Source organism: Centroberyx affinis, unplaced genomic scaffold, assembly GCF_046629955.1.
Source record: "Centroberyx affinis isolate AG114_WGS23_722 - 3 ecotype Tasmania unplaced genomic scaffold, CSIRO-AGI_Caff_v1 ptg005216l_1, whole genome shotgun sequence".
Classification (NCBI taxonomy): Eukaryota; Metazoa; Chordata; class Actinopteri; order Beryciformes; family Berycidae; genus Centroberyx; species Centroberyx affinis.
Window position 1 is genome coordinate 99,476 of NW_027282595.1, and position 19,940 is coordinate 119,415.

The 19,940-nt window shown below is 41.1% G+C and overlaps 2 protein-coding genes across 6 annotated transcripts in view; both read left to right on the forward strand.

Moving 5' to 3' along the window:
- LOC139666960 (eukaryotic translation initiation factor 4 gamma 1) overlaps positions 1-5,888 on the forward strand; it is a 42,574-nt gene extending 36,686 nt beyond the window's left edge. For 4 of the 5 annotated variants that reach the window (XM_071546317.1, XM_071546318.1, XM_071546319.1 and 1 more), the window contains 6 exons: positions 10-91; positions 737-835; positions 1,206-1,340; positions 2,485-2,566; positions 2,865-3,005; positions 3,942-5,888. In XM_071546317.1, coding sequence (XP_071402418.1) covers positions 10-91; positions 737-835; positions 1,206-1,340; positions 2,485-2,566; positions 2,865-3,005; positions 3,942-4,129 — 727 coding nt within the window. In that variant the 3' untranslated portion in view covers positions 4,130-5,888. The remainder of the gene's footprint in view (positions 1-9; positions 92-736; positions 836-1,205; positions 1,341-2,484; positions 2,567-2,864; positions 3,006-3,941) is intronic. The other variant, XM_071546321.1, reaches the window with a different exon arrangement.
- A 1,237-nt stretch (positions 5,889-7,125) lies between these two features.
- Positions 7,126-17,869, forward strand: LOC139666959 (alkaline phosphatase-like). The gene is made up of 12 exons (XM_071546316.1): positions 7,126-7,273; positions 7,548-7,605; positions 7,938-8,050; positions 8,735-8,850; positions 9,818-9,992; positions 10,716-10,891; positions 14,492-14,632; positions 14,860-14,929; positions 15,899-16,033; positions 16,658-16,849; positions 17,002-17,121; positions 17,592-17,869. The coding sequence occupies exons 1-12, from the start codon at positions 7,126-7,128 to the stop codon at positions 17,867-17,869; spliced, it is 1,722 nt and encodes a 573-aa protein (XP_071402417.1).
- The last annotated feature ends 2,071 nt before the right edge of the window (positions 17,870-19,940 follow it).

Consider the following 19,940-nt stretch of genomic DNA (forward strand, 5'->3'; position numbering starts at 1 on the left):
CCCCTGCAGGGAGATCTCCAAGCCTTTGATCCCTCTGGGCCAAGCTGGAGTCCTGCTGGTCCAAATCCTCACCCTGCTCTGCAAAGGAATGGTGAGAGCTGATATCTTCAGTACTAACATACATTATCTCAAACAGTATATTCCTTTGACCAGTATGGGTTTGTGAATAATGTTGAAGGCTGATACCGATATTTTTGGATTTAAGTTCCAGTAGCTGATATTTTGTGCTATTCAGTATCTTTAAACTTGATCATTTTCATAACAAAAAAAAATTGGAAGTATTCAGTGTTTCCCCCAGAATTTTATTCTTGGCAGGGTGGAAAAGCCTCTGGAACAACATTTAGACTATAAAGACGCTAAAGGTCTCCTGAAACCCAGGAGGAGGAGGATGATGATGATGATATTAATACATATTCATGGAAACATGTGTAATACGAACAAAGTGTCACATTCAAAGAGCTTCTCTCTGACAACTAGTGTAGTATTGATCAATTTTACAATAAATCTGTAATCAATCAAACTGCATCATCTCCATCATATTGGATGACACTGGCCGATATCTGATTTTTAATAAAAGGCCAATATATCATCTAATCCTACATCTTACCATTATATTATAGATATCATATTATATGTATGATTTTTGAGTTTTGAGATCATGTTATCATCAGTGGCAATGATGAATGATTGTTTGATTGGTGAATGTGTCGACAACCATCTCTGTCTCTTTCATCAGAGCCATAAAAAGGTGGGCGCCATGTGGAGGGACGCGGGCCTCAGCTGGAAAGACTTCCTTCCTGAGGATGTGGACGTCAACAAGTTTGTGACAGAAAAGGTCAGAGTTCAGAGGTCACTCACCTGCTCCACTCACTCACCATCTATAGAGGAAATTCCCTCTAATATTCTCACTATATCAAAGAATTAACTATCCAGGTATTATTATTAGCCCATTTTATACTTGACAAGAGCAATATATTTCTCACTTAAATAAAGAAGGATTTGGATGTTATATTTACATCTGCATTAAATTTCATGTTTTAGGCATTTAGCTGAAACTCATACAATCCAGTAAGAGCGACTTACAATGAATGCAACAGTAGAATAAACTTCAATTCCCATTCCAATTCCTGCATCGCGAAAATTACAAACAATAGTGAATAGAGAGGTAACCTGAGGTGTGTCTGTGTCTCTGTGGTGTTTGGTAGAATGTGGAGTTCACGCTGGGCGATGAGTCGGAGAAGAGCAAGAAGAAGGAGCTGAGCTCTGCGGAGCTGACCAAGCAGCTGGACAGACTGATCCAGGACAAGGCCGACAACCAGAGGATCTTTGACTGGGTCGAGGTACACATTCCCGCTTGTGTGGAGTTCCCTACGATGAGGGAACTTAAGGGGTTGGGGCACACAAAAGTATTATTTCACTCCCATCTTCATACCATCTCCATGTGGTCCCATTCACATTCTACCCCATGAGGACAAATTGAGGGTTTTTCCTGGATTAAAATGGGTCGTCAGGGCCAGATGACATCATATCTCAGGGATGGGACACCATGTGCCATGGAAGGCCAAGAGTCTGCAGGTTTTCATTCCAACCAAAGACCACACAGTTGATTTCACTGATTAGCACACATTCAACCAGAGAGGAGGAACTGATCAGTGAAATCAGCTGCTGTAGTCTTTGGTTGGAATGAAACCCTGCAGACTGTCTTCCATGTCATATTCTAAGTTGCGTATTAGTGGCATCAGCCATATCAGTTTTAGAGTTCATGCAAATTTCAGCAAAGTGTATCCAGGACAGAAATGTGAGAAGAGGGGGCAAAACTTTCATCCTATTAAAGTATGGCTCTGCATGACTGATTTTTCACTAGATGAACAGCGTGCAGAGAAACCACAACAGGACCTGCAGTCACCCTGAATTTGTTGCCAACTTTCTCATTTTTCCTTTCACATTTACTTTCACATTTTCCCAACGGTCTGCAAAAGTAGCTAGATTTGTTCCCACTCGCTTTCGAGAAATAAAGTCATGGTCAGAAAACTTGACAGATCTAGCGACAGTCACCAAGTTGGCAGCGGTTGCTGTTTTTAGCAAAGCGAGCAGCAGTGTTAAGTCCCGCCCACACAACCAGTGAGGAGGCATCTGCTGCCGCTTGGCAGATTACTGAGCTGTAGTATTAACACATGCCTCTGCTGGACGGATGGCCACATTCTGCCAAAAGTCAAATGATTCAAAGTGATTATTTTTCCAGTTGTTTTTCAGTTCTTTGTTTGGCACTAGTGGATATTTGCACTAGCCTGGACAGGAAAAATACTAGAACCAGGCAAGCAGACTAGTAGGTAAATAATTTTTTCAGCCCCTCAAAAACCAGCATTGTCTTGCAATCTCCTGTTCGTTTTTTCTGATCACACTCTACAGTTGAATTCTAAATCTGCTAAGACTTGATTGCCACCAGTGTTCTGCATGTGTGTGAATGAATCTGTCCCTGTGTAGGCCAACCTAGACGAGCAGCAGACCTCCTCCAACATGTTTGTCAGAGCGCTGATGACCTGCGTCTGCCAGTCAGCCATCATCTGTGAGTCAGCCTGCACCATCCACCCTTCTCATCCTCACTCTAAAACACTAGAACATATTAAGTAGAAATATACTAATGGAAATATATTATGTTAATCTAAATATATGAATGACAAGTATGAAAATATGGCATTAGTGTATGGAGTTAGTGGACATTTGTTGCAGCGACCCTTTTCTGCCATTCTTTTCTGTTCTTCTTGGCCCAGATCGTCCAGTGTAACAGTTACAGCAGGTCAAGTCAATGTGAACTCGGGTGGATTGGTCCCACATTAACAAGCACTCATATTTCCCCCCTGTAGGCGAGACCCCATACAAGGTGGACAGTGAGCAGATCAACCAGAGGGCCAAGCTGCTGCTGAAGTACCTGAAGGACGAGCAGAAGGAGCTGCAGGCGCTCTACGCCCTGCAGGCCCTGATGGTGGAGATGGAGCAGCCTGCCAGTGAGTGGCGAACACAACCACATGTTGTCATTTTTGTTACGACCGATACACACTAGACCCACAGGCTGAAAACCAGGGGCACTTTGCGTTATGCCGGCATTATTTTTGCCGTGAAACTGGTCTTGAATTGGCATTTAAATGGTCTTAACCCATTGATGACTAACAACTAAATTTAGTATGTTAAGGAAATGCTCACAGATTTTTTTCTGTTAGTTAGATTTTTTTTAGAAATGCAAAAAATCACAAAAATTTGTTTAACATTAATTTAACATACTAAATATCAGATTTATACCAGATCAAAGCACATATTCTTGAAATTCAACTTGTTCTGAATCCAACAGTACCAAGCACTTGATACAACTCCTTTTTTGAGATACAGCCATTTCTGTATCATACTATTTTTAGATGGAGGTCTCTAATTTTATCAGTTTTCACAAAAAAACTACTGTAAATATAGGTTCCCATGATCGCATGTTCAAGACATTTTTTTGCACGTAGGGTCCAGATAGACTCAAGCAAAAATCAATTATAAAAATGATTCTCCAATGTGTTTTCAGGGAGAAATGATGAGAAAAGTAGCTCAACACCCATGCGTTTGATCTTGTGTGAAATGCCAGGATTTTTTGATTTTCTATACAAAACACCTCTTGAAAAATAGGTTAGGAATTTCAGTTCTTCATAATTTTTTATACACACATGATCTGGGTTCTGACAACATAGATTCACATACACAAAGTGGTAGAGATGTTGAGTTGGGGTGAAAAATTGAGATTTAAAATAGACATTTTATTGATTTTGGAATTCCCATAGGAATACTATATAAATGGCTCTAAAGTCTGATCAATCTCAATACTGTACCAAGATAAAGCAACCACGACCAATGGCTTCTTCACACCACACCTTTGTATATTTACCCATCTCCCCTCCCTCCACCAGACCTGCTGCGGATGTTCTTCGACACGCTCTACGACGAGGACGTGATCAAAGAGGAGGCCTTCTACAAGTGGGAGTCCAGCAAAGACCCCGCCGAGCAGCAGGGCAAGGGCGTGGCCCTCAAGTCCGTCACCGCCTTCTTCACCTGGCTGCGCGAGGCCGAGGACGAGGACGAGTCCGACAACAGCTAGGACCCCCACCCTCCACCTCCCCCCGCACCGCCGGGAGGGACCGGCGGATCGAGCGGGATCCGGCGGGGGAAGACCGAATGTTTTCGTGGATGATTCAGGGGAACTCTGAATCAGCAAAATCCTTCTGCATAAACAGAGAAAAAAAAAAAGCAAGAAAAAAATTCTTCAACTGGGAGAGATTGTATCATGGATCGAACGTTCGATCATATTATTATTTTTTTTTGTTTTATTTTCTTCCTTATTTTTTTTTTTTTTTTCTCGCGCTACCGAATGTCTTTTTGAACTAAATGAAATCAAATGATTCAACTGAGAGAATAGATGAGCGAGAGAGAGAGAGAGAGAAAGAGAGAGAGAATGCCGAGAAGCGTTACAAGCCGTCGGGGGATGATGATGCCGTTTCCTTCAGTGTTTTTTGAGGTTTTATCTCCTGTTTTAAAATGGCTTCCTCCTCGCCACGGCAACACTATTCAAGACATTTTTGCTTACTGACAGAAAAAAGGAAAAAAAAAAAAAAAAAAAGTCCCCAAACAGATGAACTTTAAAGAGGCTGTTCACATCTATATTTTTTGACGACTTTCATCCTCGCATCATGGCGGCGTCACGTGCGGCTCGTGCAGGTGGCTTAGCTTTTCCTTTTCCCCGGGTGTCGGATGATTGGAGTGTGCGTTTTTATAATAAAATCGAGAAAATACAAAGAAAAGCGGACATGGCGAGAGCTGTCTAAAGGACATTTCAGACGGGACTCCTGAGGATTTCACGTAGACTTTTACGAGGACGGTGTCACGGAGGGAGAAGAAGAAGAAGAAGAGGGGCGACGGACATTGACCTTTTTGCTGCTGGGGGGGATGACAATGCTTCCCGCCCCCCCCCCCGATCCTCTGATGTGTGTCTGTTTTTACTTTTTTCTCCTGCGCTTCAAACACAACAAAAAAAAAAAAAAAAAAAAAAAAAAACATACCCGGGCTGGGAAAAGGGAGAGCGAGGGCGAGGGCGACGCGGCCGAGCCCTCCCGCAAAGCCCGCTAACAGATTTTAAAAAGATAAAATATCATTATGGAAACTTGAAGAAAAAAAAAAGTATATAGAGAAAAATCAACTTTAAGAAAATGGAATTTAAGGAAAAAAAAATAAACGAGTCAAGTTTAACAGTACAGATCCTAAGGCCTTTTCTGCTTCCATGAGTGGAAATGCATTTCAGGAGAGTTCTGTAAATATATATGATGGATTTTTCTTTTCTTTTTTTTTTTCTTTCTTTTTTTTTGTTTCAAAGATAAAAAATGCTAATGTAATGCCATGTAATCCCCCCCCCTCCCCCCTTCTCTGAAACAAAGTGGCAGTTTTTCCCTGTATTTATATTTTTCTCTCCTCAGCTGGCAGAAGGTGCTTGTAATTATCCACCCCACCCCCCCCACCCCCCCCCCCCACCCCGAGTCATTGATTACGATTTAATTGAAAATTTGTAAATACTTTTTTGCTTTACTTTATTAAAAAGATATTTAATTAAAGAAAATTAATGCCTCTTTTCACATCCAAAAACTGGAAAAGATAATAAAGAACATTGCAAATAAAGAAAAAGCGACACTTGTGATACTTTTGTGACGGCAGATTACGGGGGCCGGGTTTCACATCGACGTGGGATTTAGCCTCTCTGACCCCTCATGCACCTTTTCCTCTGTTCGGCCTCACAATGGAGCTCAGCACCTCTGCTGTGCGGTGATTGTCTGCTGGTATGAGGAAGCGGAGCTGTGTGTATCTGCTGCTGAGAAATTGCACCGGTGTGGTTTTATTGTCTGTCGCTCGGCTCCTGTTCTCTCGCATGGTTTTGTTTTCATGTAGCCGAGGGATCAGAAAGTAACTACTGTCATCGCATTAAACCCAATCTGTCTCTATAGGCTGGATGGATTTAATATGTTTAATTCTGCTACCATTAATACTTGGTGAGGGGGACGCATTGAAAATAAGGTGGCGATATGCAGTCTGAGGTCTATCTGTGCTGATTGTGTTGTAAATCATCTCACTTAAAGCTGCACTAGGCAAGAATTTTATGTACAAATTCATCTTCTTGTCAGCCTAAATCACAAAGTGGGGCTGCAACAGAGAAGAGCGTCCCATCCCCACTAACTGAGACACTGTAGGTTCTCCCTATTTGCCTAAGTGAAATTCCGGTGTTACGGTGTTCATGGTTACTTGTCTCTGCCCACAGGACGAATTGAAACTTAAGAGTGAAATCCAAAGCTGGGCTCACCAACATTAGATCCTCTCTCATCCCACTGGCATCCTTTGGTAAACATGAGTGTGCTGTGTGCAGTTTACTGACCTCGCCTTGCAGGATTTCTGGGTATTAAAGTACATTTTTTCAAACGGTTACCTCTCACTGCCATTTGGATGTGCAGCTTCCTTTGACTGAAAGATGTTAGTGTGCCTGTTTTCCCACAGACTGGGCTTCAACACTGAAAGAAAAGCAGAGCTGGACTTCTTGGGGAACTCCAGAACATAAGCCTTCTCATGTTAGGTCATCCTTGTAACTCCAGTGTTTGGCTAAATAATTAGTTGGCTAAGTTTGCGATGGACAAACAGCCTAGAGCTGCGCTGGTCTTGGAACAGCGACAAACACAACAGGGCTTCTGGAAAGCTGAAAGCTGCAGTCGTTTCCTTTCAGCTGACTATATATTATATGGGAATTGATCCTTTGGTATCGTCCCCCCATTGTGGTTCGTGTTTTTTTTCCACACATATGGTGCAATTAGACATCTGCATCGTGCCACATTGCGAAGTGATTTGAATCCTTTAGCACTATATCATTTTGTTACTCCATGGTAATTTGGGGCTTTGTATAAAGCCACTGTAATTTCATCCACTGTACCTGTACGTGTCTAAATCTGGTTTGCGATGCTGCATTAAGTTTCAGCTTCTTTCAATGGAGTCCGATGTTGTCCGGCTGTCACTATGCACACAGCAGGCCGGTGTAGGCCCACTTGCACGCACTCAAGTGGAATGATGTGTTTAAATGGAGGTGCGGAGCCAGTGGACGGACAGAACATGGCGGTCAGCATGGCAGGGTCGGGCATCATGGCCGCTCTGCTGGGAGGCTGCTGTGTCCATCTACTGCTCTGTCCAGTACACCTGGCCACTGTGCCAGAGAGAGGTGAGTGGAGATTCACTCAATTACACTATCTACTAGCACTGTTTCTTTTTTTCTTTTTTTTAAGCTAAGGTGAACCTTTAATGATCCGAAATGGAAAATTGGATTGTTGAAGCAGCAAAGAGTAGTAATAAAAAAAAAAAAATAGAATAAAAGAGTAGAGCAAAATATATTGCATAATATATAAATAATATTTAAATATTATGCAACAAGACAATTTCAGCACCAGAATACATTAAGTAGACATTTATGAAAAAATTTGTTGCAGGATTGTGAGGGTGTGCAAAATACCGGAACATACTGAGACAAATAAGTAGTGAATTAAACAAAGAAAAATAGATGTGAACTTTATGCACTGTAAAATAACAAATATCAATAAAAATGCAATATACAACAAATTAGAGGAATATGAAAAAAACAAATATGGGAATTTACAGTGTTCACTGTCTCTTCACCTTATCAAATATATTCAATTTACAATTTTACAATTTAAAATCATGCTTTTTTTTCTTTGTACTTTTTGCAAGGTTCAGCCGTAGGATTTCATCATGCACATGCAACCAGGAGGAAACTTCTCCACATAGAATTAGTTATATACAGTATATTTTTTTAATTGGTGTCAGTTTTTGCCCTCTTGGATAAGTTATATTTTTTCTTCCTCTTGTTCAGAGAAGGATCCTCAGTTCTGGCACGATGCGGCCAGTGACTTTCTGTCCAGACGGCAGGCCCAAACCCAGTCCAGGACCACAGCCAAGAACATCATTCTCTTCATTGGAGACGGTGAGACCGCTGGACTCACTGGTGTCACTGGTTTCCATTCAAGGCGTTCACAGAATAGACTGAAAGCACTGATGACTTGAACGCGTCCATGATATTCCTGGTAGAAAACATCGAGAACAGTGTGGTATTGCTGAATATTTTGTACCCTGTAGCAGGGGTTCCCACACTTTTTCTTGTCAAGGAGCCCCAAATATTCACATTACCTCCTATTTGATCAGATTTGACCCATTATTGTTGGATATGACTTTGTTGAGAATTATATAACTGGAGTGATGTAGTGGTAAATAAAACGGTGGGTAAGCTCTGACCTTCTGTCAGTGATCAACATAAAGAAAAATAACATATTTACAAAAATCTGTTATATTTTCAGAGAAGCATTTATGCATTTTTCCCATAAAAGACCCCTATCCTCATATAGGTTACATCCTTTAATACTGCTAATTATGATATATACTATTAATTGATATCATAAAGTCTCACATCGGCCTTAAAAGGTGGATACACAATTCATAAAACCAAATAAAAATGTGTTAACTGAATTTAGGTGGGTTTATCCTCCACTACATTCCTGTATAGCTGTCTATGCTGTAGTGTGGGTTGATAGGCACAGTGGATACAGTGAAACCCCACTGTGTTAACTTCTAGTGATTGAAATTATAGTGGAATAAAACTGTGCGTGTGTAGGTATGGGTCTGTCTACAGTCACCGCCTCCAGGATACTGAGAGGCCAGCTGGCCGGCGGACTGGGAGAGGAATACAGCTTGAACATGGACAATTTCCCCTACAGTGGACTGGTTAAGGTATTCACATATTTCTTATGGTAGATTTTATACCCATATGGAAAAATAACACATTTCACATTATACAAAAAATATTTATTCGAAACATATTTGGATGTTTTTTTCCTATGTGGTGTTCACAACAGATGAGAGTTAGACTGATATACGGGATATATATTCGCCTTTATCAAAAATAAATAAAACTAAAAAATATAAAATAGAAATCAGCCACCTTAACCTGAACCGATGATTTAAATGTGACATTTTGATCACATTCCACACAAGTGTGAATTAATGTTATGATTATTTTCTTGGGTTTTAGTGTCCCATGATGCTGTTTCAGACGCTTTTCCACCCTGACGAGGATACAATTCAAAACACTGAATACTTAATACCTGTGTACTTTTTTGGACATTTTGACATGAACATGGTCAAATATAAAGATATTGAATATCGGCACAAAATAGCAGCTATCGGCAGCTTCAATCCAAAACATATTATATAGTTATTTTTTTTATACTAAGATAAGATAGCACTTTATTAATCCCCTTGGGGAAATTCAGGTGCCACAGCAGCAACTGGCAGAACAGTAGCAAGGAAAAAACAAGTAGAGGAAGATAATAAAAGAGAAGAGGTAATAAGATAAAAAAAAAATAGAGGTAATGTACATAATATAAAAACTATAGAGACAGTGCAAAAATGCAAATAAATAATAATACATGCGTATTCTTGCTATTTAATGATCTATTATTGTTTAATTATTATCTGTTATTATTATATTATATTATATTATATTATATTATATTATATTATAATTTATATTTATTATACAGTATATACAATTTAAAAACCCATATCTGTTCAACCCTATAACATACAGTGGATTTCAACAGTCTACACAGCCTGTCAAATTTTCTAGTTTTTATTATTTTTATTTATTTTGATAGTTATTCTGAGTATAAAGCTGCTGGCTGTGTGCTGGTTGCAGACATACTGTACAGATGCTCAGGTTCCAGACAGCGCCTGCACAGCCACTGCCTTCCTCTGCGGGGTGAAAACCAACAAGTTTCTGGCGGGGCTGAGCGCCCAGGCCGTCCACGACCAGTGCAACACCACCAAGGGCAACGAGGTCACCTCCATACTGCGCTGGGCCAAAGACGCTGGTATGCACACACACACACACACACACACACACTACAGCTGTCAGCATTAAAGAGAGGAAGGGAAACTGTCTCTTTGTCATGTCACTCATGATGAAAGGTTTTATGTACCAATAAAGATGTTTTTTTGGAACATCCATCGGCCTCCTAGAGTAGCTACATTTTTCCTTTCTAGCATTAAAGAGAGTGACATATAAAAATACACAGAAGCAGCGACAGCTCTGTGCTGATTGGTCAGTTGATTCCGCTTGGTTTCTCTCCACAGCCTAAGTGCCACAGCACAAAAAAATTACTTTGGAGGCAAACATTTTGTTTGGATTTTGGATTTTTTTTTCTGTCAAACAGAAAAGTTTTCTTGGATGGGGGATGACAGAAATGATTGATACTATATTGCTTTGGAAGCATAGGGTTCTTTACTGTTCATAAAGCATATTGGAATAAAATTGAGCTGAATTGAACTGAATTTAATTTAATTTAATCGTATCTTATCTGAACTGAACTGAACTGAATTGCATTGAACTGAAATAAGCTGAACTAGACTCACTTTAAATAAACATTCTATCAGGTATTTGCTACCAAGCATCTACTCCCTATTCCCCTTTTCCTCTCCTCATTGGAATTTCTCATCCCTAATTTCCTCCTTCTCTCTGTCGGTGCTTCTCTCTCTCTCTCTCTCTTGCTCTCTCTCTCTCTCTCTCTCTCCCTCTCTCTCTCTCCCTGGGCCAGGTAAATCTGTGGGCCTGGTCACCACCACCCGGGTGCAGCACGCCACCCCGGCCGTGAGCTACGGCCATGTGGTGACCCGCTGGTGGTACGCAGACAGCAGCATGAGCGCAGAGGCCCGCCAGCAGGGCTGCACCGACCTGGCTTACCAGCTGGTCCACAACATCCCTGACATCGAGGTATGGGAACGGTAACGCACACAAAGCCGCCTCCACTGATAGGGATCAAGCCTACATACGGCTTAAAGAGATCCATCCCATGGGAAGAAATGTCTCGGGTGGAGGTTGTTTGTTTGTAGGCAGTGCTTCCAGCTGTAGCAAAGTTAGTCACAGGGTCAACAGTTTGCTGATATATCAGGCTGATGGGCTGATAAATGAACCAGGCAGTGTCATCCACCTCTGATATTTATACATATTTATTGTCAAATTGATCAATATTACACTGGTTGTCTATGCGAATACTTTAATTTGAACTGATTATAATGGGACGTTTTGATCTGATTCTAGTATACAGGAACATGTTTTTTTTTAGCAGTAGTAGTAGTAGTAGTAGTGATAGTTGTAGCAGTAATAGTAGCAGTCATAGTAATAGTAGTAGTAGTAGTAATAATAATAGTAGTAGCAGTAATAATAATAGTAGTCATAGGTGTCATTTACACTGGGGACGCTGGGGCCATGTCCCCACCACTTTTTGGAACGGCCGATTTTGTCCCCATCACTTTTTAAAAGCATAATTTGTTAAAAATGTTCTGAAAAACATCTTGCACCATGAAATGTTAACTAACAAATGAGAACGCTTTGTGGAGGAGATTGACAGGAGTGGTATTTGAGTTTAATTGTGTGAAATGTATGAATTAATGGTGTGGAATTTTAAAAGAATGAATAAAACATCAAATCAATGATTTGAGTTTGTTTTAAAATTAATATGGATAAATAAATAGAAATAATCTAATCCCTGCTCCAGTTTAATTAATGTTCTCACATATCGATATTTAAACCTTATGCTTAGAATGAGTCATGATTGGTTGAACTTGACTCATGAACTCTTGTGAACTCTCTGTTTCTCTAAAAAAAAAAGTATGCAGCATCGAAACAACAAAGCAGTTTAACTTACCATCTAAAGATAAGGGTGATTTATTATCTTTCGCTAACGTTGTTAACGTTATTCCTTCAGTTGTTTCTACCTTGTCATATTTTAGGGCAGTGATATTGGATATTGTTATCGCTGGGCTGACTGACATGCACTGGTGCTTTCTACAGTAGATGTGATATTGGCATTGTTTGATTGACATGGAGTTGCAGCTGTGGATGTGATGCATATGATGACTGTACTTGTGCGGTCGACGTTGTGCGTTTTATGCTGAGTATTTTCATATTGTCAACTCTGTAGTAGCCTAGGCTATGCCCTTTTGATGCACCGTTATGCAATTTTTTTCTCGTCGTAATTATCTACTCTGACCTCATACCAATCCCCCATTACATTGCCTAAAATCGCATATTGAATACTGTTTAAAAAATGTTTTTTCATCTGAGCCCTTATGTCCCCACCACTTTTCAACACGAAGTGACGCCCCTGATAGTAGTAGTAGTAATAGCAATAGTAGTCATAGTGGTGGTAGTAATAGCAGTAATAGCAGCAGTAATAGTAGTAGTAGTGATAGTTGTAGTAGTGGTAGTAATACAAGTCGTAGTCATAGTAGTAGTAGCAATAGTTGCATTAGTAATAGTCGCAATAGTCATAGTAGCAGCAGTAATACTAGTAGTAGTAGTAGCATAGCAGTAACAGTAATAGTAGCAGTAGCAGTAATACTGGCAGTAATAGCAGCATTAGTTTCAGTGGAGAATTTTAGTGTCCCATGGTCTCTTTTTTAAGAGACTTTCCACCCTGACAGGAATAAAATTCATGGGAAACTCTGAATACTTGTATTTTTTTTGCATTAAAATGATCAAGTTTAAAGATATAGAATATTAGCACAAAATATCAGCTATCAGCACCTTCAATCCACAAATATTGGTATCAGTATTGGCCTTCAAAAATCCATATCAGTCAAACCCTTTTCAAAACTCTATTCAAGCTGCAGAAACAACTCCTTGAATGCTGTTACCCATCTAGGTTGCTCAAAAGGTTGCCCTGCCATTTGTCTGAGGACTAGACATCATTGAAGCCTGTCTCTATGTCCCATGCTGTATGTTCCAGTGCTGGTGATGGCCTGGATGGTACAGCGAAGGAAGGTCACCAGTTCAGCTCCTCAGGCTGTATCAGAACCTGTGGGCTGTGGAGGGGAGTGGGCATCGCTCTCTCCTCTGTTCAAACGCAGGCTGGAAGTCAATATGACACTCAGCAGCCCCCAACTGGAGCCCAAAATAGACGACTGCGGTTGAGCTGGACGGCTCCCACATGCAGCTCGGTCAGAAAGAGCGCGTACGCTCAGCAAACTTTCGCTTAGGCAAATACTAAAAAATACCTCCGCACCTCAGTGTTCCCACATTTTCACTTTCAACATTTGTTCAGCAGTGGATTTTAATGGTTTTGCTGCAGGCTCACTTCAGAGTTCTGCTGCACAGCCCACAAGCCTTTTGAGTCATAGCTGCTGTACTGATACAGTTAGAAGTTTCTATCCTGAGTGGAGTGCGGTTCTGAGATACTGAGCATCACCGATTTCTCTTTTCAAATATTCAACCCTGGTTCGTTTAAAAAGAAAAAGAAAAACCACAGAAGCATAAAGTAACATTCAAAGATCACAAATATGTGCATAACTCAACTTTGTTTTAAAAATAAAATCAGATAGAACTTTATACTTCCAAGCTCAGTGTTCAAATCCAGCTTTCACTGTAACCCAGCACTGCATCTCTTAGCACCTCTTACAGGAACCAGTTTCCCTCGGCTTTACAAAACACCCAGGCCGGATGCCGCCTCTTTAGCGGCGCTCCGCACAATGGGAGCAGAGCGGAGCAGAAACCTTGTAAACTGTAATCCACCCTCTGCGTAACCTTAGCCGGGGCCGGGCCCGCCATTTTAAACTGCACTTATCAGCTTATCTGACTTGTTACAAGAAGCGTTCTCTCCCCGCTGACATGTCCAGCCCTCGGGGAACGGCCTTATCTTTAACCTCCTTTTGCTTCGGCTACAGTATCACAGTCAGCCGCAGCCGGATTTCAAATGACATTTTTGTGTCACCGGGCGCCCTCGCAGCGCTGGCACCTCTCATTCCTGTCCATGTAATCCTTGCAAAGCATATTTGCGCACGCTATTGTGGACAGGTAAGCGACCCGGCGGGCACAGTTCAGTTTATCTTAGTTCAGCTGAACCCTGAGAGAACTTACTGACTGGGCATTCCTGGTCGTGGACATTTTTTTTTTCATTTTTCGGATCAGCATTGTATGTTGTTGAAGAATGAACTTAGTTATAAGCTGAAAACTAATTTCTTCAAGGCATACCTCTTCCTTCATAGCTTCTTTTCCCATAGATTCCCTCTATACTTACTCTGATAGGCTCTTCAAGTAAAACAAAAAAACCTTTCTATGACTCTCCTTTGCTCTTATCTCCATACCAAACTCATACCTAATTACCTGGCCCTTGCATTCCTTTCTGTTGGTTGCTTGTCATTTTTGGAAATCTACAAATTGAAGCCTGTTCTACTGTTTCACTCATTATAAGACGGATAAAAGCATCAGCTAAATGCCTAAAATGTAAATGTAAGCTTTATGGATGGAGACTTTTCATTTGGTTTGAAAAGAGATTATTACTTGGGTTAAATGTGTGTGTTGTTCCATTTGCAGGTCATCATGGGAGGGGGCCGGATGTACATGACCCCGGAAGGAACCCCCGACCCCCAGTATCCCAACACCACCCAGTACAGCGGCAAGCGATTGGACGGGCTGAATTTGATCGACAAGTGGAGGGAGCTGAAAAAGGACAAGGTTAGTACGGAGAGGAATGTGACATTTAATCAGGTTGTTTATGAACAATGGCTGACGGTCTGGGTGGATGTGTTTGGAGGAACGCCATTTAGTCACATCTGCAGAAAGGTTTTTGAATACATTTCTTCACTGCCATTTGTTCGCATCTGCCGCCTGCTGATGGATTTTAAATTATTTATAGAATGTCATTCTGTGCACATCTGTTGATTGTTTGGATGTGTTTGCAGAATGCCACCTATGTTTGCAATGTGACCGACCTGAGGCTAGTGGATCCCCGAAACACAGACTACCTATTAGGTGAGCGCTCTCTCTCTCTCTCTCCCTCTTCCTCTCTCTCTCTCTCACACACACGCACTCACTAAGAGCTCCGGTGTTTTCCATCCCATGTTCACTAGAGGGAGCCATCGCACCACGTATACGACCTGGTGACTATGAATAAATTCCACATATACAGTCTATTACTTTTTCCCGGATGCTTGCGCCCATTTCCTTCAATTTTCCCAAATCTATAAACACAAAAAGTGCCACAGCGCTCTGGCCAAACCTCAGACTTCTAATACAAAATGAAACACTCTACTCCTAAATTAAGCTTTGCCTTCAGATGGCACACAAAAGCCATGAAATACATAAACTACTCCATTAAACACCTTGGATTTTATCTTCTGAATGTAAACTGTATTTTTCAGCAGACAAAAACGTTGGAGAAACCAGTAAAAAATACAGTAAATTTCAAGCTTAAAATAATTCCAAAGTATTCAGCTAAAGTAAGGCCTATATTCTCATTGTTGCCATCCATTGTTCTAAAACATATGAACTCCCCTCTGGCCCTTTTTATTCAATAAATGGAGTTTTCTATGTTGCATTTCAGTGCTTTTTACATGAAAACACAAGGTTACCAATGCTTCATGAGGAGACTTGTGAAATTAGTGTGAAAACAGGTGAATAATGCCTCTAGATGTGTTGAAAGAGTCGTTTTTTTTTGGTAGCTACTGTAATAGTTTTGCAGGTTTTGTTCATACGACCAATTTCAGTGTGTAAGTGATTGGGAAAACCTGTAAAAAATAAACACTATGCCAGTGTTTCTATATATCCATACCCATTCAAATGAACTGAACAATATATAGTTCTGAACCGCCGCCCCACAGCCAGATCAGCTGTATGAGCGGACAAACAACTCTCTACTCAACACTTGTCAACTCCAAATAACTGTCACTGAATAATCAACACCTATGACCGCTGGGAATGCTGCTGTGTGTGTTCTCCCAGGCCTGTTTGCTCCTAAGGACATGAGCTTCGACGTGCTCAGAGACCCGGACGTGGAGCCATCTCTACCGGACATGGTGGAAACAGCAGTGAAGATCCTGAAGAAAAACCCTGAGGGATTCTTCCTGCTGGTGGAGGGTGAATCAGTCTGTCATCACTATCAGAGATTGGACAGGGACACACCTTCACCAATACAAAGCTGAATATCATGACTAGGGTTTGACCAATATGGCCAGTACCGATACTAGTGTTTTTGAATTGAAGCTGCTGATAGCTGATATTTTGCGCTCATATCCAGTATCTTTAAATTTGAGAATTTTTCTGCCACACAAAATTTAAAAAATCTACAAGTATTCAGTGTTTCCCTCAGAATTTTATTCTTGTCAGGGTGGAAAAGCCTCTGAAACAGCATTTAGACCATCATGGGACACTAAAACTCTCCACTGAAAGCCATACTAATGAAATTCTTTCAGGTGGGTTAGATGGGTTAGCTGCTCCTAAGGGGGGGTTACACACCCTGAAGCTGTTGAGTAAGAAAATAAAATAATACTAGCTGTGCTCCAGGAGGAACATATAATAAGTGGATGACAATGACTAGCCAATATCCGTACTTTTAATAAAAGTCCAATATTTAGATACATTTATATTTTTTTGCTCACATTTTTATTTATTTTCTAAAGCTCTTTGTACCTCTGTTTTGATAAGTGCTCTATAAATAATGGTTATAAAAATAATAATAATAATACTGGTTAATGTTCTTAGCTGGTAGGATAGACCAGGGCCACCACAAGAGCCAGGCCAAGCTGGCCCTCCACGACACAATCTCATTGGACGAGGCCCTGGGACGGACGGCCCGGCTGACCAATGAGGCGGAGACTCTGACGGTGCTGACAGCGGACCACGGCCACACCCTCAGCCTGGGCGGGTACACTGACAGAGGGGCCGACATATTTGGTGATCTGTCGCTTCTTCTTTCATTCTTTCAAAACCCCTGAGTTCACTTTTCCTTGTACTTTACTGTATATTAAAGAGGAAATTCAAATATTCCTCCATTCCTCCTCCTCTTCCTCCTCTTCCTCCTCTTCCTCCTCCTCCTCCTCGGTCAGGCTTTGCCCCGGTGGTCAGTGATACAGACCAGCTGCCCTACACCTCTCTGCTCTATGGGAACGGACCCGGCTTCAGCATCCACAACAGCAGCAGAACCAACCCCAAGGCCCACAACACCAGTGAGTGCACACACACACACATATTATGCATATTTTGCACACCCTCATAATGCTGTAATTCATATTTTGTCTTTTTTTTTTCATTCATTCTTTCCCACTTCCTATGTTCTTGACATGTTAGAATTTACGGTTTCCTTATGTTTAAAGGATAATTCCGGATAATTCCTTATTTTCCTAGTTTTTGCCATCATGACAACTGATTGTGTTCAAAATGTCATCACTTACTTCACTGCAGAGCTTTACATTCCTCCAGTTATAATATTGTCATGATGGCAAAAACTAAGAAAACATGGCCCAGGTTGAAAATAACCAGAATTATCCTTTAACATTCCGCCATTCAGTATATTCCTATTTATACTCAACGACCCATTATCTTTCTTCTTTCTTATCTGTTACAAGCACACACAAACCCACTCACATTGCCTCCTGTGTACAGTAAACATTACAAAGTCACCTCGTATGACACCCAGGTGCCACTGGCTACGTGCAGCAGTCGGCCGTCCCGCTGTCATCGGAGACCCACACCGGCGAGGACGTGGCGGTGTACGCCAGGGGCCCGTGGGCGCACCTGCTGACCGGCACCAACGACAACACCTACATCGCCCACGTCATGGCCCACGCCGCCTGCCTGGGCCCCCGAGCCGCCCGCTGCGACTCGCCGGGCAACGCTGCGCCGGCCTGTCCCGCGGTCACGCTCAGCTTCCCCCTCACCACGCTGCTTTCGCTTCTGATGCGCCTCTCTGTTTGAGGCGTTGTGTATGTGTGTGTGTGTGTGTGTGTGTGTGAGGTTTAGTTTGAGTGTGTTTGAGTGTTTCTGAGATAGAGGATGCGTGATTCTTTTCCATGAATAAATACAGAATATTTAAGCTGTGATTGCGTTCCTACCTTGTAAACAGAACCTTCTCTGTCGCTGCTGGAGATGCCTCCTCCTCTTCGGCTCCTCTTACATGTGGTGTTCCTCAAGGGTCTATTCTGGGCCCCTTACTGTTTTCAATTGATATGCTCCCTTTGGGCCATGTCATCCGTAATCATAACGTCCATTTTCACTGTTATGCGGATGATTCACAACTGTATGTCCCGATCAAACCCCCAATTGTAGTCTAGATTGCCTTAAATCCTGCCTTGCTGATATCCTTGATGTCACAAAATTTTCTGGTCAGTACCAACTGACCAAACATTTCAAAAGTTAGGTCCTTTCTATCCTTTGCTGATCTGGAGAAGGTTCACCAGAGGTTCTACACATTCATCTCATCTCGTCTGGACTACTGCAGTGCTCTCTACACGTTTAAACCAGAAATCCATTTCCCACTTGCAACTAGTCCAAAATGCTGCTGCTAGACTTCTGACCAACTTTTACCCCTGTCCTGGCCTCTCTTCATTGGTTGCCTTTTTTTTTTTTTAGAATTGATTTTAAGATTCTACTATTAACTTCTAAGGCAATATATTATTGAGCTTGTCTCCTTATGAGCCTGTGCACAGCCTGAGGCCCTCAGGTTGTTTAAAAAATCCTTTCCTTAATCCTGTGGCTGTTTCTTTAATCACCTTATCTGTGTGGCGTTATCTTTTAAATCTCTCTTGATAACATACTTATTTATAATATTGCTTTAGATTTTATAGCCTTTCTTTTGTAAATCCTCTTATTGCTGTGCTCTTTTAAATTGTTGATTCTTTTTATCTTTATTCAGTTTTAATGGTTTTATTTGTTGCATTTTCTTTTAAATCTCTCTTGATAGCATACTGGTTCTTAATAGCCCCTAAGATTTTATAGCCTTTCCTTCGTTAAGCTTCTGGTACTGTGCTCTTCTAAATTGTGTGGTTTCTCTTTTTTTTCTCATTTCATTTTATTGTAATTTGTTTTAATCTTGTACAGCACTTTGTAACTTGTAAAGTGCTCTATAAATAAAGTTTATTATTAATTATTATTATAACTGTGCAATAGATGTGCCTTAAAATCAATATCAGGGTATCCACAGGTCCTAAAAAAGTCTGAAATTGTCTAAATGTACAGCCTTAAAAAGTATCAAAATGTCATAAATACAGTTGTTAGAGGTCTTATTTTTTTCACCATGTTATGCGGGCAGTCTGTTTTTATAACAGAGATGTCACTTCACTAAACCCTGAGCTATGGCAAAGTCCCTGCATCTAATATCATTTGCAACCAAAACTTCTAAAAAAGAAAAACTGACTCCAGACCCCAGAAACTACATTTCTGGGGTCAAGTTCAGCAATGGCTGCTGACTGACCAGATATTATTTGATCAGTGTCATAAATTATTAGACATAAGTCACCAAACTATCAGCTTAGAGGGGACATTGGTCCTGAATGTGACTTTTGTATCTATATCAATTTGCACTGGTAAGAAAAAAATATGTGATCCCCAGCTAATTCATGGGTTTTAAGCCATTTTGCATGCTTACAAATTACCACACTCCTCACCATTAATGGCCCATGCCTCAGTCCAAATTTACAAGGCTAATCACTGAACTCAGTGGGAATATCAGGTGATCACATTAGCATTGATGAATGTCCCATTATCCACGTGAAGTGTGGTGTGCTTGAAGCTGGTTATGGAGTTGCTGATGAATAAAAAGTAGAGCGACCTTTTGCATCAGCTCAGGTCATGTTACCTCTGGCTTTATCTTTATCAGTAAGATTTTTGGGGGGATTTTGAAATGGAGCAATCAAACAAGAAATCAGTTGGGATTTCAAATATTGTTTTCTTACTAATATATCCATAGGAAAATACATAGTCCAGTGTTTCTGCCATCCAGTCCAGTCCAGTCCCAGTGGACTCTGTCTGTCTCACTTACATAACTGTA